The sequence below is a fragment of the Haplochromis burtoni genome, unplaced genomic scaffold (assembly GCF_018398535.1).
Source record: "Haplochromis burtoni strain Fernald_Lab_line unplaced genomic scaffold, NCSU_Asbu1 Contig_203, whole genome shotgun sequence".
NCBI lineage: Eukaryota > Metazoa > Chordata > Actinopteri > Cichliformes > Cichlidae > Haplochromis > Haplochromis burtoni.
The window spans coordinates 388,098-412,405 of record NW_024582564.1 but is presented as its reverse complement, the minus strand read 5'-3'; the positions used below and the strand labels follow the sequence as shown (position 1 = coordinate 412,405).

The 24,308-nt window shown below is 42.8% G+C and overlaps 1 protein-coding gene across 7 annotated transcripts in view; it reads right to left on the bottom strand.

The window, feature by feature from the left end:
- Positions 1-24,308, bottom strand: part of myo6a (myosin VIa) — a 145,761-nt gene that overhangs the window by 99,316 nt on the left and 22,137 nt on the right. For all 7 annotated transcript variants that reach the window (XM_014338054.2, XM_014338056.2, XM_014338057.2 and 4 more), the window contains exons 2-10: positions 21,585-21,719; positions 16,360-16,429; positions 15,073-15,146; positions 12,930-13,059; positions 12,111-12,216; positions 10,269-10,324; positions 10,095-10,192; positions 9,446-9,610; positions 4,887-4,967 (exon numbers count right to left, since the gene is read on the bottom strand). In XM_014338054.2, coding sequence (XP_014193540.1) covers positions 4,887-4,967; positions 9,446-9,610; positions 10,095-10,192; positions 10,269-10,324; positions 12,111-12,216; positions 12,930-13,059; positions 15,073-15,146; positions 16,360-16,429; positions 21,585-21,701 — 897 coding nt within the window. In that variant the 5' untranslated portion in view covers positions 21,702-21,719. The remainder of the gene's footprint in view (positions 1-4,886; positions 4,968-9,445; positions 9,611-10,094; positions 10,193-10,268; positions 10,325-12,110; positions 12,217-12,929; positions 13,060-15,072; positions 15,147-16,359; positions 16,430-21,584; positions 21,720-24,308) is intronic.

Below are 24,308 nucleotides of genomic sequence, written 5' to 3'. Positions count from 1 at the left end.
GCTGAAACCTGCACGAGGCCAGAGCCCAGCAGCCTCCCGGCAAACACTAATGGGCTGGTGCTCGCACAGGACAGGTTATGGAAGGTAACTGAGTACTTGTACTGCTTTCTGCTTCTACTCCACTGCATTAAGGATGAAAACACTACACTCTGTGCTCTATTTAAAATGTGCATTTGTGAATATGTGGTCCTGTTTTGAAACAGCCTGACTAAAATCATCTGCAGCCGCAACATTAATGTGTTACAATGTAACAAATTATTATTAATAAATTATTGTTCTGGTATTTATTTACCCCAGTTTGTATAATTACGCAGATTTGATATTATGAAACAGGAGTAATTCACTGCAATGAAGAAAACATGGCACTTGTGGTTTGTTGTCAGCCACCATTGCGCTTATTTCAGTGCAGAGTCAAATCCAAACTTAGGATATAAATCAAAATAAAGTTAAGTGTTAGTTAATATTGCAGTTTTGGGTGGAAGTGACATAAATATTGTCGCATCTAGAATAAACTCCACAGTGGAGTCAAATCTAGGCACAGGACAGCTTCAGGCAGCCGTTTAGCTAAGATAAGTAATTCCTTTAGACAGCCACATACGGTCCACTTGGATCTTCGATGGGCTGGACCAGCAAAGCTCCCATTTCTGAGACAGGCCGACTGCACTGTGACATTCCCAGATGCAGAAAAGCAGACACAGGTTGACTGAAAGGCTCGATTATTTTCTACAAAGCAGGAAGGAGCAGAAAGCACTGCAGAGCTGAAAGCATGCTCGGAAAGTCAGAAGCGAGAGGAGAAACAGCCAATCACCTGGTCGTCCTGCGTGACACGAGCCGGAGCAGCGAGGAGACATACAGCACATCATTTATCAGAGATTACAGCAGCTACACTCGAGCTAATCTGGGACTGATCCCACTCACAATTTGTCTTCGTGAACCCGAAGGACCGGGCGGGAGGGGCGAAGCTCGAGTTTCCCTAACGTTTGATCTCCGAGGCCGCCTCACAGTTAATGCGGGATATTCCTCTGTGATCCGGGATTTTATCAGATATTACCTGAGCTGCCCTGCCGCACTCCCTCCCTCCCAGAGCTCAAGTTAAGGCACAAAAGCTGGAGATTGTCTGCAAATACTTCTTTACTTGGGTCTCTGAGGAAGTCATGAAATAAAGCAAGAGGACACGCAAAAAACAAACTTTCCGAAGATCATTTCCCAGGACAATTTTCTTCCTTTGTGTGCCTCCTTTCTATTAAACAAGCCTCCCACTCCGATGCTGCCAGATAATTGTGTTTCCCGGGCTACAACAAAAGGACCGTTGTCCAACAATCTGTTTTTTTCATTCTGCCAAAAACAGTTTAATTCTGCGAGTCCACAGTTTGACACCCGATCTATTTCACCCTTGCGCTGACTTAAAGGACGAGGAGCAGATCTGTCGAAAAATCAGACAGCTTCTTTCTCCTTCTGCATGTTTTTATTCTGAAGAGAAACCCTGATGTCACTGGAATGTAATATTAGAGTTGTTTTTTGTGTTTATTGTTGTTTTACTGGTTTGCTGTTTGGAATTTTGGACACTTTGAGGAATAAGAACGTGCTGTATGATAACACTGCTTTGGGACTTCCCATGATGCACGGCATCTATAAACTTTCTTTTGTCAGTCACGGATGGCTTCCCGTCCCCGAGTCTGGTTCTACAGAAGGTTTCTTCCTGCCAAATGCTGCTCACACAGAATCATCTGATTCTTGGGGTTCTATAAAACATCTACAAAGCAAAGACGACTGTGACTCTGAACTGAGTCACAGTTCATTGAGCCAGATAAAGGTCTGCTACGTGAATAAAACTGAAGGTAGACTGAATGTGCATATAACCAGATTTAAAAGCAGCACCAGGACCTCCAACCCAGTCCACAAAGCATTAAACTCCTACAATGCCACCTCTGGAGCCTCCAGTTGAGGCGTTTCGGGGAGGTTCTATCGGGAGGAGGTGCTGGGACAGACCCAGGACTCTCTGGAGAGATTATATTTCTCTGGAACAACAGGGGGGCAAGTTGCTGGAACAGGTGGCCGGGGTGAGGGAGGTCTTAGACTGTTGCTGGATGGATGGACGGATGGCTGTGCATATATCATCATAGAGGACAGTGTTGGTAGACTTGTTTTAGAGACTGTACCGGATCCACCTCACATAAAGACCTTACATAAACTGTTCTGTAAGACCTTGAACTATTCTTGCTCTTCACCGAGAGACCTGTACAGTTTAAATCTTCGGTGAGATGAAGATGAAAGACTAAAACGACAATGGTCTTAACCACCAGTGATGGATGTATGCGACTGGATTCTTCCTCTTTCCATCCGCCATCTTCAGCAGCGCTCCGATGTACCGTCCGTGCTCCTGTTAATGGCTGCAATAATTAATACCGACGCACTGCAGAGGAAGCCGTGTACAGACGCCGTAATAGAACACTTGTGCATAATTAATCAAAAGCCATAGGCAAAGAAAGGAGCTCATTTCACATGATGAGCTTCTCTTATTAATGCACAGCGTTAAATGTCCCGCGCTGCACCGAGGCTCTCGGTCTGGCTGCTAATTAAAATGTTTGCTGTTTATATATGAAGCATCTGAAAACAAGGAGATTATATAAGCAGAGCCGGTTTGCAGCGAGCAATTTCAGGCGAGAACATTACACAACAGCACTAATGAATTATCACAGGGTGGCTGCTGTTAGGATTATCTGCTGCCTCGTAACGAAATGCATATAATCAAAGCTTTACTGTCCGTTTATTTCCATCTCTGAGGCTTTAGGTAGCACAGATGGACCAGTGTGTTAACGAACAACCTCAGATTCAAACTTTCAATTAGTTCTAAGATTCCCAATGCCGTTCTTATCGCCTTATGGGCCTATTATTTAACCGTATACACTTGCAGGCCAGTTTATTAGACACACCTGCTCATTAAATATTATAACTAATAAGTCGATGAGATTGGATTGAGGCTGGTCCGAGTGTTTCAGAAGCTGCTGATCTGCTGGGAGTTTCCCACACAAGGGAGAAAATATCCAGTCACATGTCACAGGAGAGTGATGGCCAGACTGCTTTGACCTGACAGGGTTAAACACTCATTTCAGTGAAGGTATGCAGATGAGCATCTCTGAATGGGCTACAGCAGCAGAAGACCACACCAGGTGCCCGTCTTGCAAGCCAAAAAACAGGAAACTGATATAAAGTTCACACAGACTCAACAGAATTTGGATCCATCCTGCCTTGTATCATCCGAGCACCATCTAAACCCCACAGCCTGCCTGAGTCCACAGTTAAATCTAACAGAGCGCCTCTGATTCTCATCACAGATGTTCTGTGCAGTCTGTGAAGCTGTCACGTCAGCATGGACCAGAATCTCTCTGCTCCCAGCAGCTTACAGAGTCCATTTTTGTGCTGGTTGTTTACGTGATTTTTTTTTTTGTTTCTAAATTTTTAACACAGATATATGTTTTTGAAGAAAATCTAAGAAGCTGAAACCTGATTTTTGTGACTCTCCTTCCTTCAATTTCTATTTTAACTGAAAGCTTCTTCCAGCTACAGCTGTTACAGCCATGAAGTGAAACAGCTGCTTCCAGATGTTCGCTGTCATGATGGTGAAGTTGTACTCATGTACTTCATGATTTCTTATTTTTGTGCATATTTGTAACAAATAAATGTTTCAGATCATCAAACAAATTTAGAAAAAGATCATTTAAATGAAATAATTTAACAGACATACAAACCAAAGCTGGGCGTGTAAAAGCATTGTACTGGCTGAATCAGAATTTGGACTTTTATTCGTGTGCAGGATAAATTCTTTCATTTTTCAGTCTTTCACATGTTGGTTTTCTGTGCAGATGAAAAACATCACACACGTTTCTCATGAAAAGTCTGTAATTATCAGTGAAGACACACACGTGCTTCACAGGCAGGTTTCTTCTTCTTTTCCCCCATAAAAACAAACAAAAAAAAAAAAGACTATTTCACACATTGACAAATAAGTTAAAGCCAACTTCTTAGTTCTTTTATTCTTTTCTGAAAAGCTCCCACTGGACAAACAGACAGAGTGATCGGAGAGATAAGAGAGGCTCGCTCACACAACGACTGTGAGAAGAAAAGCGGAGCTGGAGGGCGTAACGACGTGAACGAATCTGCTGAGTCGGGTTTAACAAGGAGCTAATGGAGTTTGCAAAGCGACCGTTTCCCTTCTTCCAGCCCACAGGGGCATGAGTCGACGTTTTTCTTCTTAGTTTTTAGAGTTTCCTTTCTAAGAAATGGAATTATTGGGGGACACAAATTTACTGCAGCTACAAGAGGACAAAAAGTCCTCTCTGCTGTTTAAAGAAAAGAAAAAAGGGAAAATTTGCAGCTCAAAAACTCAATTTAGCAACTAAACTTATTTGTGGAAACCAAATCACCTCATCAGATCTGTATCTGATCTATCTAAACTCGCAGTTTTTTCCTACTCTCTGCTCTCTATGATGTCACAGAGTGTGGATATCCCAGATATGATCACCTCTGGCAAGAATCCCCACCCACCTGCTGTCCAAACTCAGTGTTTATGAGTAGCAGCCAATCAGAATACAGTTTACTTAAAGGAGGAGGGGCTAAAACACCTCTTTTCAGATACAGGATGATTTGAGAAGCTGCACAGGTCCCAGAATCATGAATATAAGAATTATTCTGAACTCTGTTAGAGCAGCTTTGCATGATTCAGAGTTCAACAATAAAATATACAACTGGAATGATCAGTATGTTGCTTTATTGCTGTAATATCGTAATATCAGCCTCACATTTCAGTGAAACTGTGTTTTTCTGCTTATTCTGTGGTCCAGGTTTCATAAACTGGTTGAACTCAGAGACTTTTCTGCATACTATACCTCTGGGCTCTTCCGATTCTGCATGATGTGCTTGTCTGTGTCTTTGGTAGCGAAGAACCGAGTGCATCCTCTGTTCAGGTACTGCAAAGCAATGAGACACAAGAGAGAGGAAAGATGAGCAAAACCAAAGTTTCAAAGGCAGATTAAAAAGAAAGAGCACATCAGAAATCACCCGACATTATACAAGCCGGTGCAGTTAACCTTCAGCTGTTCTTGTGCAAGTCTGCCATTAAAAACATAAAAATAAATTAAAAAAAAAAAAAAAAAAAAAAAAAGACTCATAAGATTAATCCACCGTGATTTCATTCCAGCAGAAATGCCCTGAACTTCTTCCTCAGACCACCATGGGGGGAAAGATCTGCTAAGTTGGGTCTTTTAGCTTCTTCGATTGTTCCGGTCTCGACTTCATAAATGTAACTATCACGCAGTTTGTCAGCTTCAAAGAACAAAAAAGGTTTTTGAATCGCACTCGGCAGACAGAGGTGGTCTTTGGAGTCCAGAGTCCTGAAAACTACAAAGAAAAGATAAAGATCCAAAACTATCAGACATTAAAGGCGGTTTATCCTCAGACCCCTGGACTGACAGCAGCTTTGATTTTTTTATCTCTGGTTTGCTGTTTTTAACTTAGTATTTAGTTCGTTGTCATAGCTTTTATAAATCCTGGAAAAAAAACTAACTCATTTTGATTATTTATCCATTCTTTTTAAATGTATGTATTTTTATTGGTACTCCCTGCTCTGGAAAGCACTTGCATGAAAAGTACAACTGAAATAAAATTATCATCACTGTGTTATTATAAATATGCAAAATCAGAGCCATGGAAATACATTTTAATAACTGATTACAGTAAGGAGGACTGCACAAGCTTCAGACTAGTATACCTAAGGGAAAAATAATATTTTCAATAGAAAATGTGATTTTCTGTAGTCTTATATGAGTCACTTACTATTATCAGCATTTTTCTTAAACAACTTTATTCGTATATTTATCTCAGAGTGGAGTTTAGGTTTAGGCTCGTCCTGTGAAGTTGTATATCTAAAACACTTCAAGATGCAGTTTCAAAAGGTAAAAAATGAGCAGAAATGAAACAAATCCAGCTAAATGTCCTGTTGTCAAAGTTAAAACATAGCAACAATAACTAGAAATGAAGCAGCAGAAACTGGCGTTTTTGCACTAATGTCATTTTCCGACTCGAATGTTTGACAGGCGGCCTCGCGCCTCCATGTATGGAAGCGCTTTGTTTTACGGCTTAAATCATCAGTCAAATGGGAACGCTGTGCTCTCAGAGTTTGTGTGCAGGAAACGCTTTGCTTCAGAGACGGTCAGAGTTCACCTGGATAATTGCATTTGCATTAAAAGCAGCTTTGCTCTGCTGACATCCTCCTCCTCTCTTCACAGACACGAGATGACAGTGTCTCTGGTGCTCACCTCCCAGGTGTTTTTGGAAGAGGGGGAGGCTGGTTCGAGCCAGGGCTTATGTTGTTTGCAGAGGCGAGCCCTTCTCTCGCCGAGAAGATGAACATAAACAAAAACTTTCATTAGAGCCGAAGCCACCGGGAGGACCGAGTGTCCTCCATTTCCCCGGCAGACCGCCGATGGGAGCGTCTCGTTTTCCTCCTGAAAAACCTCAGAGTCACCCCGCCGAGGTGAAATGCACCTCGGCCCCTTTACTGCAGTAAATACTTGAGTACTTTTTCTCAAGATTTCTGGGACTTCATGTATCCTTCTGTCCTTCTCTTTTCCAGCCCTCCTTATTCCTTTGTTTCCTGGCTTCTATCCTCCTTCTGATGCTTCCTCAGTTACTTCCACCCTCTCTGCCTCCTGTCCTGTATGTCTTCTTTTCACACTCATCTATTCTTCTTTATTCTCTTCCTCATGTCCTTTTCATCCATCCTTCTTTACTACTTCTGTTTCTTTTGTCACCTTCTTTCAGTCCTAACTACTACTACCACCTTTTTTCTGTTTCCTTACTTTCTTCCTCCATTTCCCTATTTATATTTATTTACTTGAGTATTGACTTATTTCCTTTATTACCTCCTTTATTTTTCTCTTATATTTATGTGGTTCGTTATGTCCTTTCTTTTCACCTTTCTACCCTCCATTTCTGTCTTCTTTCCTTCCCTCCTTCAGCCTTGTGTTGTCTACTTCCTTAATTTCCATTTTCTGTCTTTCCCTCTTTCTTCCTTTGACTCCTTATTTCCTTAATCCAGCCTCGCTGGTTACCGCTTCTATTTCTATTTCCTTCTTTCCACCCTTGCATTTGTTTGCATCTTGCTTCCTTCATCTTATCTGTTTCCTTCTGTCCTTCCTTATAGCTTTCTTCCCATTTCTTTCCTTCTTTATCATCTTTCCTCAACCTCTATCCCCTCTTCCACTTCTTCTAAAAAAATGAAATTCTTCTGTCTTTTTACTTTCCTCCTTTTTCCTTCCTTCCCGCCTTTCCTCCTGAAACAGCATCTTCCCATATTGCTTCCTTCTTTATTCACCGTTTTTCTTCCTTTACCTTTTTGCTTCATGTTCTCTTCCCTCCTTAGAAAAATTGCACTTCATGTCCTCTTCAGTATTTGATGATGAAAACACCTTCTTGCTCTCTTTGGAGTCATCAGCACTTTGACCCTTTAAACAAGCCTTCGTGGACCTGAACACACCTCAGCTCCTCCTGTGATGCACAAAAGCTGAACTTCAGGAGTTCATCACAGCTCAAACCGTGTGAGCATTTTTCTCCCTCCGCATCATCGGGGGAAAGTGCAGATGCATGAACCATCAGAAGATGCAGGTGGTGTAATAAGTTGCAGGGGGACAGGGGCGGGTGCCGTACAGCAAACGTCGGAGGTGAGAGTAGATGATTGAATTTAGAAGCTGCCAATAAAAGAAACGACCCTGAACAAAGAAAGTGACCTCAGGTTTTCTTCTTCTCCTCCAGAAGATGTGAGTATGAGGATGAGTCAGCTCTTCTCAGGTGAACCAAAAGAAAGCAAAACCATCATCTCTCAGTCTGTTTGCTTTTTAACTTTAGTTTGCTGTCATGATTCTTGTGTATCTGTGATGTTGTTGTTTTCCCTAAAATCCGGTTGCTAGGCACTCAGAAGCCACACGTTCCCATCTAACCTCTCAGCTCTGTCACAGATTACATGTTAGAGCGTTGACGGCACAGAAATCAACACGAGTTCATCACCGTCATTAACAGCCATCACGGCTGCTTTTGCCTCCGTTACCTCAGGACTGTGGACGTCTGCGTTTGTGGCTGCAGGTGGCAAACCTGATGGCAAACACGAGCACCTGACACCGCCTCTCCCCGCTCTCCATCCACCGCTGACAGCTGATAAACAGAGCATGTGCAGCAGGTGGGCTTTACTGAGGATGAGCTGCCCCCTGCTGTTCAAACAGGGGAAAAGCAGGCTGAATTTCTTAGTTTAAAGGGTGTGACATCTGACTTTCTTGGATTTTGAAACCATTATTTAGATCTTTTGGAATCCTCCTAACATAGAGTCGACCCAGGAGTCACACCCACACCAGGCTCTGCAGACTTTGAGCACACACAGCCGACGCTTCACATGAGGTCAGTGTATGTACACGCATGAACCACAAGCTCAGCCTTCAAACTGCTTCAAACACTCAGTTCCACATAGTTTTTTCAACCCTTGGATCTGTATGACATCACAAGGGATCATCTTCTCTTCGTGAAGAGTAGCCAGTCAGAAGAGAGCTGGCTTAAAGGGGGAGGAGCTAAATTGGCTTGTTTCAGACAGAGGACAAATATAGAGAGCACAAGAGCACAAATATGGAGTTGGAGGGAGTTTAGGCTTCAGACAGAATTATGTAATAACAAAAAAATTCTACCGTTACCCGTTTTTGATTCAAACCTAACAACTGCAGGTAGAGGCACTTCAACCTCAGCTGCAATAACTAAACTACAAACACAAACCAAATCACCGTGCAAGAGCAACATCGAGAGGCTCGAGTGCTCCTGGCAGGACGTAAACAGTAATGGTGTGCGATGCTGGAAGCAGAAAGAAAGTAGTTCTCCTGGAATTTTTTGTATAACTAAACCAATTTAAATTGTAAAAAAGCATTTTTAATGCAACTATCTGACCAATAATATTACTGCTGTACAGTTAACTGTACTGCTGCACTGGCTGAGAGTAAAAAAACAGAAATAAAGTGATAAAATAACACAGCAGCATCCAGAAGTTGAACCGTGGGCTTGGAAAGTCATGCCGGCTTCATCCCTCTCTTCTTTATTTTGATTATTTTGGCAGCAAACATGACTTAAACATCAGGAGACTCTGGTGTTTTGAGGACTATTTTCAGTGGCGGATTAAGATTTTGGGCAGCTCGTGGTGATGAAGGACTTTTGTGGGGTTTGGGCTTTGATGAAGAAGAACACACTCAGTGCTGGTTTGACAGAAACAAGAAAAATACAGAGTCCTTCCATCAAGTCTGCGATCAGGCCCCCACCCATCATCTGCACCTCCTCCATTCATTCATCAGCCATCAGCCCCCGCCCATCTGATTGGGCTTATCGAGCGTCAGGATGATAAAAATCTTAATATCCGTACCCGGAACGTGTCCGGAGAGCTGAGGTGAAACTTCTGCCGGATGTCTTCGGGAGCTCCGGCACACAGCCGGTAGAAGATGTGGTAGTTCCTCTCCTCGGGGCTCTGCCGACAGATCCTCGACTTCTCCAGCAGGTAGTGCGACACGAAGCCGCCCACGACGGCGTTCTGAGGAGGAAGAGCGGGGGAAAAACCAAAAAAAACCTCATTTATGGCATCTATCGGCGCGTTTCATCTTCATATCCTGCCACTTTGTCATTATAATAAATTATATGGTGAATTAAATGGAAATTAAATATTAAATATAAAGAATTTATCTCATATTATAGTTTAAAGAAGAAAAATGTAGATAATAAAGCTGGAAATCACAAAGAAGAGTCTGCCTTTGGGTAACATGGAAATACGGTGATTTATAGGACACATAAACAAGAGCGAAACAAAAGAGATAAATGATCATAAGTGAGGCCTCATTACTGAGTTTATGCTGCGTAAGCATCTGAGACAGCAGAGGGCAAATCGCGTCTCTTCACAAAAGCAGAAAGATCAACGTAAACAGATCGTGCCGAATAAGTGCGGCTTCATTTGTAATTCATAACTTTCATCAGCAGACGTTAAAGCTCGTGATCGACTGAGCGAGAACGGCCCTGAGCACCTTCTCGTTGAAGTGGATCTCCACGAACTTCCCAAAGCGACTGCTATTGTTGTTCCGGACAGTTTTGGCGTTCCCGAAGGCCTCGAGCAGAGGGTTCGCTGCAAGGGAGAAAAAAGTCGAGTTCAAACTCAAACCTCAACAGGAAGCTGATGAGAGAAGCAGAAGCGACCTCACCTTCGACTATCCTCTCGTCGATGTCCTGACCCGTTCCGTACGAGGTCGTCAGGTATCTGCAAGCACAGCACATCATCAACACCTGAGAACACGCGATTCGTCTGTCATTTTAAAGCAGAGGTTCTCACAGGTTTACAGCCTTGAAGGTTTTTTTAAAGCAAGTAAACATTAAAGTTTGTTCAATAAAAACTGTTTTTGTTGGACCATATTTCATTTTTAATACTGTTGAAAATGCTGTAAGAAGGAGGAAGAAGACCATTTCTGGTATTCAACAAAACAAATCTGGTAGATTGTCAGATGTTTGTGTGAAAGCAAAGAACGACGCTCTGCAGGAAGTACAACTGTGTTAAATATTTAGGTTAAAGTGATCAGAAAAGCAGAAACTCTGGGTTTACCAGAGGGTCACTGCACAGGTTTAAGGCTTTAATGAACCACCCCCTGCTGCCGCAGTGCTCCTGGTAAACCACTCTTATATCGAGCTTTTCCACTGGAGCACTTAAAGCACTTTATACATCATGCCTCGCTCCCCTATTCACATGTATTCATGCTCTGATTAACACACTGTTCCCTCCCTGAGGACACTTTTGCCTTCCAATTAGTAGATGACCTACAGTACAGTTTCCTGTGACCTCCACAGAAACACTTCCTTTCTGCGAAAAACTGGCAAAACAAAGCCCAAACCTGCAGTTCCTCAGACGTCCACTAGAGGCTGGCTTCATCGGTGAGACTCCCACGTTACTGCAGGTGAATATTTTAACACCTCACTGCTTAAACCTCGTGCCTGCTAAGTGAAGTCACCGAACTGGAGCATTTTTATTGCGGTTATCTGAGCGATGACATCACTTCCTGTGTGGTACCGACCATCCAACAAGTCTACAGAGAGGACCTTTAATAGTTTGGTACTCAGCAGATATCTCTGCTAACCCTTTCATCCAAATAGGCTCATTTCTGGCTTCAATCGCCCACCAGCGATCGCGGCTCAAGAGTTGGGAGTTCACCTTGTAATCGGAAAGTTGCCGGTGCGAGCCCCAGCTTGGACGGTCTTGCTCGTTGTGTCCTTGGGCAAGACACTTCACCCCTACTGGTGGTGGTTAGAGGGCCCAGTGGCACCAGTGTCCGGCAGCCTCGCCTCTGTCAGTGCGCCCCAGGGTGGCTGTGGCTACAATGTAGCTTACCATCACCAGTGTGTGAATGTGTGTGTGAATGGCTGGATGACTGGATATGTAAAGCGCTTTGGGGTCCTTAGGGACTAGTAAAGCGCTATATAAAAACAGGCCATTTACCATTTACCATGGATAACACCGTGACATCTTACTGAAAAGCTGCTTCAGAGGAGAGCATTATTAGAATCACCGGCTCTCACCTGCCTGTAAACGTTTCTGCTCACATCGTCTAAACACTGTAATGTCACAGCTTTTAGCATGTCCAAAGTCCAGATTTTGTGTGAGCATTTATCAAATACCACTTTTAATAATCAAATAAGTAATTTCTTAAGAAAAACTGCAAAATATTTTAAACTCTGAGTTATCAGAATAACTCTGAGTAGAAAATATTTGGGGTCAGTGAGTCAAATGAAACAGGACATTTAAATGAACTAAAACAGGCCTTTTAACCATTTTCTGACCTTTTCTGGACAAAACAATCGATTAATTATGAAAACAAGCTGATAATTAAAATCACAAATGAGCTCAAATGAAAATCGATGATATCAAAACTGATTGTGTATATAAGCTCCGAGTACAGGTCACATTACAATAATCACACAAACATGAAAACGTGGATAATTTTCTCAGATTTGTCGTCGCCGCGTTCGCTGAAAGACGAGACCCTCGCCTCCCTTACCTGAGAACAAACTTGGTGTTTTCAGTCTTGCCGGCTCCAGACTCCCCGGAGACGATGATGGACTGGCTCATCTTCAGGACCTTCATGTCCCTGTATGCCTTATCAGCTGAAGACAGAGGCAGCAGTTAGATCAGACGCCACGCTGACCCCAAAAATCAAACAGATATTAAACCCCTGCGGTTTCAATAAGTCAGTCTGGTACCGTGATGTTCAGGGGACTCTGGGAAATCTGAGTGCTGGCTGCCCCCTAGTGAACAAATTGTGAACTACAACATTAACTTTCACCCTAAAAGAACTGCTTTTGGTATTAAATTATTAGAGGACGATTAAACTGATAATTTCTTAATGACTTTAATGATCTTGTTCAATTTGTGAAACATTAAAATAAGTCTTATAAAAATGACAGGGATTAGGACATTTTAAAGCATCCATGACCAAAAACTGCTTAAAAAGTCTAAAATAAAGATACTGACCTCTAAACCGTCTCAGGGGTCTTTAACTTTCTGAATATGTAAACAAACTTTGCTCAACTCGAGCAGGTTAAAATGAGCTCTGTAGAGATGAATCATGCCTTGTTCCCTCCACAGGTAGATTTCACTAACTAACAGAATATTTCTTGTCTCTCCTTTAATGTGAGGCTTTCTGCTTACGATTTGTTTGTGTTTTTAAATCACGGCAAACGAAAGGTTTCCCTCTTTCTGAAAACACACCAAAAATGCTCAAACTGAGCTTTAGTCACGAGCACAGAACAAAAATGTGGGACAAGTTCCTGGAAATACTGTCCAGCATGTAAAAGTTGTGATAAACTGAGCTGCTCACCAATGGCGTAGACGTGCGGCGGCAGCGTGCCCAGCGACCGGCCCCGGTACTTCTTGATGGTCTCCTGCGAGTAAAGCTTCGGGATGTCATAGTACGGGTTGACGGCGATCAGGATGTTTGCTACAAATGTCTGAAAGAAGAACAAGAGGAATAAAAATCACTTATTTGGCTCATAAAACCAACAAAGTCTCTAATTTCTCTGCCTCCTCCTGAAGGAGCAGCAAACGTTTTCTTTCAGCACTTATAAAAAGTGAGAGGCTCCAAAATCTGTCAGAGTTTAACGGAATCAGGATCAGAAAATCTGAATTTCTGTACTGATCCAAACTCCATATCAGCCAGTAATACGAGCATTCAGCCACATCTCAAGAATTTCAAGAATTCATAAAACTCCTGAGCATCACATTGTGATTGAGGATTGTGTTTCCAGTCTTCATGGAGGTTACAATGATTATATTGTGTTTTCAAAAGTTTTGGAGAGGTTTAGATTAACATTTATAATCGCTGCAGAGATTTCTAAAGCTTTACAATATCCTCATTTATCAATAAAACCTGATTTATATCAGAAATGCCCTCTGTGAGCTTCACAGTGCAGTTCCCTCCTCGGCCACTAGGTGTCAGTGTGGACCAAGTCTGACTCCAGCTGACATCAGTTGGAAGCTTCACAGGAAAATGGAGCTAAATAGCAAAGGCAGCAGAGGTCACATGAGCCCCTGCTGGGTGCTCAAGGTGTGAGGCCGGCCGAAAAGCCCCCCGGGGTGAAAAGACACCCTGTGTAGCCCCGCTGCTCCTATCAGAGCCTCATGTGGAGGAATAATCATCAGCTGAGGGTTTGCTGGTAAGCTGAAGACTCTGTTTGGCCCACATATGTTTCATCTTAAGGACTTGAGCAAAATTATAATTATTTAAATAATAGCAAACACGTGACAGCGGTCCTCTTTATCTGGATGGACATGAATAATTACTGAAGGCATTTTGAAGTGACAAGAGCCGAGATCATTCATGAACCCCGTGAAGTGAAGACATCCATATGAAGGAAAAATAATAATAATAAAAAAATAAAACAGTTATTCAATCAGTGTGAAATTGAGTTTTCAAGGGCAACACAAAATGCAATGCAATAAAAAGTAACTAACAAAAATTCATTTTTAGTGAGTAAAATCGGACTAATAATGAAAAAAATAAAGAAAATAGAAAAAGGAAAATGTAGAAATAACTGCAACAATTTAAAAAAGCAAATAAAAAACCTTTAAACTGATTAAATGAATAAATACATATATAAATAAAGTTATTTAAAAATAAATTTACTAAAGAAATCAACAGGAACTAGAAAAAATATCAGAAATAAAAAAACAAAAATTCAGTTAAAAAAATAAAAAAATGTAAAATCAAAAAAGTAAAATTAAGGAATAAGTGAAAAAAATAAGAGCAACAAGAAAAAACAAATACTACAAACGAATCAGAAATATTAATTGTCACATGTTGATGCAAAAAAAAAATCTAATAAAGTTTGATCTGATTTATTTAATGAGTTGTTTTTAATCTATTCATTCATTAAACGTTTTATTTTGGCAGCTTCAGTCCTCCGTACATTACATGTATATTTACACAGTAACCTGCACACATGTTATTTTTCATGAACTGGGAGTGCACACGTTTGTCCAGTAAGAAAATGTGATGCCTTTGTTTCAGGCGAGGGTGGAGTAGATCTCTGCTTCAGTGGAGTGTGGAAACATGACTGAGCGTGCGGATCGCCCACAGGTGGTGCGGGCAGGTCACAACCGACTCTTTGTGCTGACACGGCAGCTGATTTCCTTCATCGGGTGATGATAACGTGTGACGTTGTCTTTCCGAGGTCGGAATTATTTTGGTTCGGTGTGAAATTTTGACTTTTTACGATCAGAGGAAACGAACCCCGAACCTTTATGAGTTTTTCTTTTTGCTTTTGTGACCTTTTGGTGTTTATTCTTTCATTTTCAGCGCCACAAGTTCACCTGAAGGCTGAGCCTCAGGTGTGTCCTGTGCATTTAAAACACCATTGAGTCCAGGAGTGAATACAGCACGCCGAGGATGAGGACGACCTCACAACCGTTTCTGTTTCACAGTATTTCACCGACCGGCCGCTCCCCCTCATGTCTGTACTTACATAAATTTTGTCTTTGCTGTATCTCACTCGGATGTTGTTGAGCAGCGTGGCTTCATTCAGGTACATCAAAGAGCCTGAGAGACACAAGCAGGACAAAATGTTACTAAACTCAGCAGAGCAGCAGATCCACGCTGCACATCGCATCATCCATCGGGCCGAGAGCTCACGTGAAGATGGTTATCAGTCAGACTGATAACCACCTTCAGCAGCATGTAGCCAATCAGAAACAAGCATAGGTTTATTCAAAGCAGCTGAATTTACAGAAAGGAAAAAAAAAAACAAATAACAGTGCCACTCGAGAAATGTGAGGATGCTATAGACACAACAACATCATCAACAACAACAACAGCTGGCGGCAAACCAGCAGATTATATGAGAGGAAAACTGCAGTGTGCAGGGTTTTATCAGTCGGGGGCACATAGGGAACCCAGACAGCATAACATGAAAATACTGCAATAAAGTGATTAAAACTGCACTTCAGCAAAGTAATTAAATGACTGTAGATACTAATAAACAACAGGGTCTTCAGGGAGGGCCAATGCCACCCCATCCCCTCCCTGTAGATGCACACCTGGCTGCATAAAAAAAAAGCTGCATTTTAACGTGCGAATAGCTTTCAATAACGGGTACTCAAACCTCACCTTCTGCAACACTAGGAGAAAAGTGTTTAGCCTACAAGAGGTTCTTTTATTTTAAAAATCAACCTGATTTCCTACCCTCTGCAGCTCTTTAAACAAGCAAAAAACTCATTATTTAAGCGAGGAGAAGCATAGTGACACAGTAGGAGACTGTCCTGAGTGGGCATCATCATGATGGCACTGCGCCCGGTGCATTCCCGGGAAAAGACTGGAAGAACGCCTCATAAATAAAATCTATTTAAAGCCACGATGGAAAATCTGAAGGAAAAAAGAGACGACTTGGTCCGTTAATAAATTTATGAATATCACTGCTGCTTTGTTTAGACTCAGAAATATCAGACCAACATTTGCTGACGTGCATCCTGTTATAACTCTGTGTTAAAGCTGAATTTAACTCAAATTACAGATCAGCAAGTAAAATTCCTGCAATAAAAATACTCCTATATGGAACTTTATTTCCTTTTTGATGTGCATCAAGAAAAGCCTTTAGACCAGGGGTGTCAAACATAAGGCCCGGGGACCAGAAACAGCTGATCCCAGACTTCCAGAGTAACAGCAGCTTAAGGAGGACGACAAATGTCTAATGTCAAATATCTAAAAAAAGGAGGAGCCAGATCTGTAGGTGAAGCGATGAAGCACAAGTACTCACAGTTATCCTCCACATGTTTGTTGACGTCATCCTCTGCAGGGAAGACTTGGCTCACCGGAGCCAAAAACGTCTAAGAGAAAAGAAAAGAGAGATTTATTATTATGATGAAATAAACTGTCAGCTTAATGTATTTAAACTGAGTTAATTTATACAGAGGGGCTTTAAAAACTCAGTGCATGATGCTGTTGATGCATGATGCAGCTTCGACAGAGTTCATGGGTTTCTTTCTTTCATGTTCATGTTTTTAAATGATGGCTCCAGCAGGGTGAGTGTCATCTACCGGTTGCTGCAGACCCGATGAATTATTTGGAGGCAGGAGGTAACGGGATCAGGGCGACGGGACTGTCCAACGACTGAGACGCAGAGAAATGCCGCGCTGCATTATTAACATCCAACTACTGACCTTCGATCGGGTCGGCAACAATCCTGGCTCCACTCAAACGTCTGAAACCGCCGACTCATTCAACGGTTTCATTCTGTAGAAGAAAACCGAGGACAAAACCCAGACACGTGGTCTCGAGGTCAGCACAACCAGCTCAGACCTGGCGCCAAACTTAGCGCTCAGTTTTGAATTTTGAAAGTGTGAAAGTTGTGAAAGCTCTTTAATGCTCCGTATAATTAGCATTTACCTGAGGGCTCAAACTAAAATCAAAGTGTTCTCTGTTTCACTGTTCCACCTTCGGCTTTCTTTTACTCTAAAAGCTTTGGAGCATTAGCTCTGCACACATGACTTCGAGCTGAAGCCGGCCATGCTGAACCAATGCAGGAGGCTTTACGAGGACATGTGACCTCAGTGTTTTGGAGTGCGGGGGCGTGTGTGTCGTATTCGTGTGATTTTAAAGCCGATTGCTGCCAGCTCCTGAAGGCCCCGGCAGACTCTCACTCCTTTGAATCGGGCTCTTTAAAGAAGCGCTGCAGGCCTCGGCTCGAGCCAGAGACTGACGTACAGCCGATTCATTCTTTCCAGTGGTGGCATGTTCCACATTCTCAGCCCAAGCTGGACCGATTCCACAACACTGCGCCGCGTGAGGACAAGGGGGGAAATAATGTGTTATAGCACAGCCAGCTATTACTTCAGTGTTACTACTGAACCTTCCTGGAATGTGCAGACCCCTACAGAGCTGCTTCTGAGCAGGGATCAGTGGACACTTCAAGGCATCTGAACATGAAGAGCTCTGAAATGGCCAGAACCTGACACTGAACCCTAAACTTCACGGGGAGCCAGTGTAAAGAGGACTCGTCTGCCAACAGTGTGGGATGAGGTGTGAGGTACATGCTAGAAGAACAGCTAAATTGGTCCCAGTGAATATCAATGCTCACCATAGCACACCATCAGTTTCCAGCCTTTTCTCCAGCTTTCCAAACCCAACAGTCCAGAACTCACACACACGGCGTTCCCACAGCGCCATGTTAACTGCTCAGGGAGGCCTCAGTGAACACAACAAAGAGCCTGAAGTGTTTTTGAACTCCCCGGGGTCCCAGTTTGATCAAGCATCTGCTGCATGCTCGGGAGCGAGCCCGATCCACGCAGGCCCTACCCCCAACATCCAATTCCACAACACCACAGGACACTCCCAGAGGTCCTGTGACCCCACCCCCACCCCGATGCTTCAGAGTTGTTTAAGAGGCCTGAAGTGGACCCGCTGCATCAGTGAGACAACACCATAACCAAGCACCTTCTCAGACTGGAGGGCTGGGGATTCAGTCACAAGTACTGTAGTATTTACCAAACAACCTGAAGCAGACTCAGATAAGTACTGCTGTGATTTGGTGGCATATAAATGCAATTAAATGGAATTAAGTTGCTTTTAATGTTGTGGCTGATCAGTGATTTGGATATTAAGGATTGGCTATAAACTGGTGCAACGAACTGGCCAAGTGGATGAATAGCTGGTGCAAGTGACTCATGGTTTATGGTACAAACGAAGCTAGTCCTCTTCCCTTTTCCAGTCTAATCAAAGCTAATAACTTCCTGGCACTAAAGCCACATCATCAAACTTCATCATCTTATTTCATTCTTGGCGAGAACAAAATAAGTTACAAAATAAGTAACTCCAAAATTGCCTTTTTAAGTATCTGCTGCAAAAATAACTTCATCTCCTTCAGTAATGCCATTCAAACAGTTTTGTCCATCTGCAGCTCCGAGGCAGATCAGACACTCTCTGGGAAACAAAAACACAGACAAGGCCGGCTCTTTGTGAGCGATAGTATGACAGGGTCTCATGCTCTCCGTCTTTCCCCTGACGTCCATCCCGGGAGGCCGGCCAGCGAGTGAGCACATCGTCAGACACTGGCACAAACTGGCTGCAGCGGGACAGACGGGACATTGTTCAGATTCAAGCCCAGAAACTCGCTCTGACAGCAGATCAGAGCATTACTGTTAAAATACTGTTTTCTGTGGTAAACCCAGAGAGGGACCCTTCCTACCAGGAAACTCTTTGAAGCAGGCTTTGTACTGCCTCGACCGATAAAACTGATTTATGGTGTTTAAGTTGGGGTCAGAACTGGTTTATCAGCTCCTTTGAGGCAAAACTCAGGGACCCTACTATTTTACTCACATGGCTCCAAGGTGCAAAATCCTCAGGTTTTTAACAAATCCACCTGAGACGGCAGACAGCTTGCACTCTTATACTGATCGACGCCATCAAAGTTTGCACTGCGAGTTCATTTTAGCCGATTTATTCAACGGGCTCGCGGTGCATGCCCACACGCCGCTTTGAAGAAAAGCAAAAAGGACTTTTCTGATGAGCAGCAGTCAGTATAATTACTGATTTTGTCCAGAACTGCAAAGACTCAGGAAAACTATTTTTAAAAACAGAAACAACACAGTCTAATAGCAGAGGGCCGGGGTTAGCATCATCAGTCACAGGGTTGTCGCAGGCGATGATTTAAGGGTCATCCATACAGGAAGCAACTAGTAGCACTGTGCTGACCACAGAAAGCCGATGACATTCAGTCACTTTAAGCAACGACGACTGAGATAACTGCTGAACGCTCAAAGTGGGCGGATCCTGAGTTAAAGCTTTCTCAGATTACAGACAGAAGACTGAAACAGCCTCCATTAGCGGTCCAATGCGTCAAGTCAGCTACAAAGACACAAGCATCATTTCCTGTGTTGATGCTCTCATCTTTCAGTTACACAGTAAGGCGACTTATCTGACGCCATCGTCACGAAATATATTTTTGTCACGATGAATATCATGAAGATATTTTGTTAAAGAGGATGTGTGACCAGAAAACCAGAAGCTAGCAGCTCAAAAGGGGCGACATCACTGATGACACTTAATATAAACTCAGTTGTTAACATATCAGTGACACGTCACGATATTCACACCCTGAAATGAGACCACAGCGAGCAACAGCAACACCACAAAGGCTGGTTCTGCTCGTAACGTCTCATATTTCATCGTATTTCTTTGACTTCAGCACACGAGTGAGAGACTGATACAAGTGGGACAAACTTCATTAATGCAAACCAACACACTGTGTGTGCAGAGGTGTAACGCTCCAAGTACACAAATACATAATAAAGCCATCTGTCTAGAAGCATCTTCATCAGCCTTTACTTGTTCCTCACATCTCACTTCTCTACCTGCACCTCTGTCAGTCGCTCCTTTGATAAAAATAATAAGACACGTATGTAAGATTCATGGAACTTTTTGGTTCTTCAAATGAAAAACATCTATTTTTACACTCAAGTTTGTGCAAATGATTAAAAATAAAAGCCTTGAAAAGGAGTGAAGGGTTTCTGTGAAACAGTGAAATGTAGCAAGAAGGAGCAAGAAGGATACAAATGCTAAAGTGGAATTAATTATAATAAATATATATTAGTAGAAGGCCAGGTGTGACCATAGGTGAGGTAAATAAAGGTCAGTCCCAACAAAATAAAATGTTTATGTTAGCTGTCAGCGTTAGCTTACTTTTACTGTTCCACTAAAGGTGGAAGAATGTGTGCAGTAAAAAATACTACTGAGGCAGGTACCAGGTACTTTTAAGGTGGAGTGTCTCCTCGTGTGTTTTATTGAATCCATGAATTGTTGTGAATCACTGAACACTTGAAATTCCCCAGTTGTAATTTTCCATCCATAACGGAGATCATTTCAAACTGGCGTGACATTTAAAATACATTTACCTGGAATCTCTCTGTAAATGCAGAGAGGCCCCGTTTATGCAGTCGTTTGCAGAGCAAATGTGCAAAGATCAGGGGCACAGTAAAAGGCGGAGTAAATATTTCTGGATAGAGATGGTGAGGAGGGAGATAAAAACCATAAAACTGGCTGTGTGAGTGTCGAATGACTGCTGTAAAAACTGCTGCAACTCATTCCAGTAAACGGCCAGAAATCTAGTGAGGCCAACCTTGTGCAACATCTTTTATTCAGAGAAAACATCCAGGAACGAGAGCCACTCTTAAAAGAACGCAGGATTAAAATCACTTTTCCTGTTTAAATATCACTCATGACTCAGGCAGGTGTGGAAACACACCTATGCGGTTCTGTGTTTTACAGGCTGACGGTAAATCAGTGAGGAGCCTCTTTAAAGAGGAACGCTGTCACTGCCAAGGCCTCTCCGAGGGGGAAGATTAGTGAGACGGACACAGAGCTTTAGGGGTTACCACAGCAACAGACTCTCAGTGACATTAAAAGCTTTGCTGAAGGCGATTCAGCACCTGATGCAGCAGAAAAGCGAATCAACGGAGGCGATATCAAAGAAAGCGCGTTTCTCTTGCTGCACAGAGCCACTTGGCTTCTGATTAATCAGCACTTGAGCACCGGAGGTGGACCACAGAGTGAACAATGCTTTATTGCTTCCAGAAAGGTGGCCTGAAGCCCCGCGAGCTAAGTGGGACATTAAATCATTAACACACAGCAGGTGAGAGCACATCAGATAAACCCATCAAAGAAGGGCCAGAGCGGGCCGATCGATTCAAAACCATTTTCATCTCACTCATTCTTCTTCAAAATAAAAGAGGAAGGCATAAAAAGGCTGACGTAGAGGTGATGAAGCTACAGCTAGCCGTTTAAGTCTTTGCTTTGTGTTATTAATACAACGCTGACGCTTGGAGGTAAAATAAATGTCATCCTTCCAACCCGAGTCCTGCACACAGACATCAGGACGCAGTTGGGAAATTGGGGACGGTCTCGGGGTAGGAAGGCAGGCGAGTAAATAAGTCTGCAGTGCAGTAATAACTGCTCCTGTAAAGCAGGTAACCCTCAAAGTTTGCTCACCTTTCCCCTCTGTTTGAGGGGCTCGATGGTGAGGCTGTCAGCTCCGATGTCTACTATGGTTCCCAGCTGGAACCCATCTGTTGGGTGTGGCGCCCACACCGGCTTCCCATCCTCCATCTCGCCGCTCTGAAGGCTCTGGAAAACATGACACACGACAGTCAGCGGCGCTCTTTCAGCTCCAACATGCAAACATTTCTTTCTGTTTAAAGCTCAGTTGGCTCCTAGTGTGTTGCCTTGATTGCACCTCAGCTCCTTGGTACTCGTTTCACTCAGCAAACCATAAAAATCCCAAACAGCCAATCACACAACACTGAAAGGATGCTGTACTCATGAGTGACATGTAGGAGGTGTGCCTCCTGTTTTAAAGTCTGTTTATCTCACTGCACCCTGATGACTTGCATTTCAAAATAATCTTTATTTATCGGACACTGTGCCACGATCCTCTCTCTGAAACAGTTTTAGCCCCTCCCCCTTCAGCCCAGCCTTCTTTTGATTGGCTGCCCCTCACAAACAGAAGGCTTAAACACGAGGTGGGTGGGGCCACCTACTTCCCTGACTTCCAAAGATATTTTAGAGCAGAAAAACTTTGTTCCTGCATTTGTAACAGCCACGTTATTAAACCATTTTGTCTCTCTTTAGTTTATCAATGAAATGGACATCAAGATTAGAAATATTCATTATACTACAGACTGAAACACAGACAGCACTGACTCTGGGCTTTCTGGAGCTTTTCTGACAGCAAGAAAACCAATTACAGTGTTAGTGAGTCAAAGCAGCAGCTGATCGCGTTACAGCGGCGACACAGGGACAGAAACTCCCTGAAGTCTCATGATGCACTCACAAATCTAGAATAAAATATAGAAGTCGGTTAAAAGGACATTCCAAATGTGCAATAAATGAAGTATTTGTCTTTAGCTTTAGTCATTAATAAGATTAAAACTAGCACACAAAGTAATGAAGTCTGAACGTTAGCATTACTTAAACAATAAAAAACAAACCTAAAATAAACCAAAACCGCTCTGGAAACTGAAAACAGTCAAAAACAAAGGCCCAAAAATTAAATAAAGGACAATAAATTTACAATAACATCGCTGAGGACAAAGCAAGGCACACCAGTGTTTATATTTTATCAGATTTTATGGATTGACAGCTGTAAAAATGATGATTTTCAACAGCTGTCATTCAAACATGAAACACTAAAAATCACAAAAATGACGCACTTTATAAAACAGCAGTGTAACGTTTAGGACTTGTTAATCCTCGTTGTAAGAAACAAAAGTTCGAAAAGAAAAGTTTCACAAAATATTCTTTTCCCCACAGACTGATGTGATGATTTCCATTTCTTCCTTACAGCGCTCATCGCACTACCACGCTAGCATCACCACATATGTGTGTCAGCATACAGTATAGTATGTCGTGGAAACCCCTATGAGTACAGTAATATGTAGTGATGTAAACAAATGCAAGCTGATGGAGCCGGAGTAGCTGCAGTTCATCATTCCTGTCCTCTCCGTTGTTTCCGTGAATACGAGCAGCCGGAGGCAGAGCAGACCATAAACTACCAGCATGTGTGAGAACCTGACGGTCAGCCTCGCAGGCCAGAGCGTGTTTACACGCACACAGCACGGACGTCCAGCTCAAAAAACACTTTCTATCACACTGAGGTTTTAACCTGATGCAGAATTGATGCATTTGTCACATTAAAGGAAGTACCGGCGATGGTGTGGTTACAGACAGCATACCAGCTTCTTCTGTCACAGCAGCTCTCTGCACGTCCTCCTTCACTACATCCATGAATCATCTCTGACCTTTGTCCCACATGTCCACATCATCTCAGCCTCAGCTGTACCTGATGGACTCATTTCCAATTCTGTCCCATCCTTGTCCTCGCAATGAAATGCTAACATCTTCAGCTTTTAAATCCGTGACACTGTCTCTAAACGACACACCACATTAGTGGTAAAAGTGGTTGGCTGAAGACAATGACTGACCTTTGTGTAGTAGAGCAAAGAAAAAAAACACATAACACTGATCTTAAAAGTCTGTTTGTCCCTTTGAAGTGACATTTCTGTGCAAGTTTTTATAATAAATCAGATTATAAAAACTGCCAAAGAATCATAATAAGAATAGTAATGTTAGTGTCTCACAAAGTTAGAAACTCTTAAAAGGACATGACAAATCTGCTTCCTAAATCAGTGAACATCCTGCCGTGGGAACACGGAGACAACTTTGAAAGCTCTAAAGTGAAAGCTTGTGTTTCACTGGAAGATGACTAAGCATCATCCCAAAGCCTAAGAAAAACCATCGAGGAGCATCGTGACCTCGCTAAGAAAAAAAGAGGAGACGGGCGGTGTGAGCAGCCAATAAGAAGCGAGACTCTGAGCCAGCTCGTTTCCATCCACACAGCTGCGACAGTCACCCAGCAGCTCCCTGCACACACGGTGGCTTCATGCCAAACAGCAGCAGGCTTTTCTCTGGGAACTTAAAATAATTACCCCGCACTGTCTGAGTGCTGCACTAAGAGCCCATCAAAACTAATTAGGGATATTAAACCATCACAATCCCAGTACAATGAGCCCCTTTTATCAGAGCAGCCTGGACGCTGCTGTAATTGGAGACCAACAGGTGTGATCCCCTCAGGTGTTCACTGTGATGGACATTTACATAAGCAGAAGCAAACCCGATCACACCGCATGCACGCTCCCAAGCTGCACGCTCAAATAC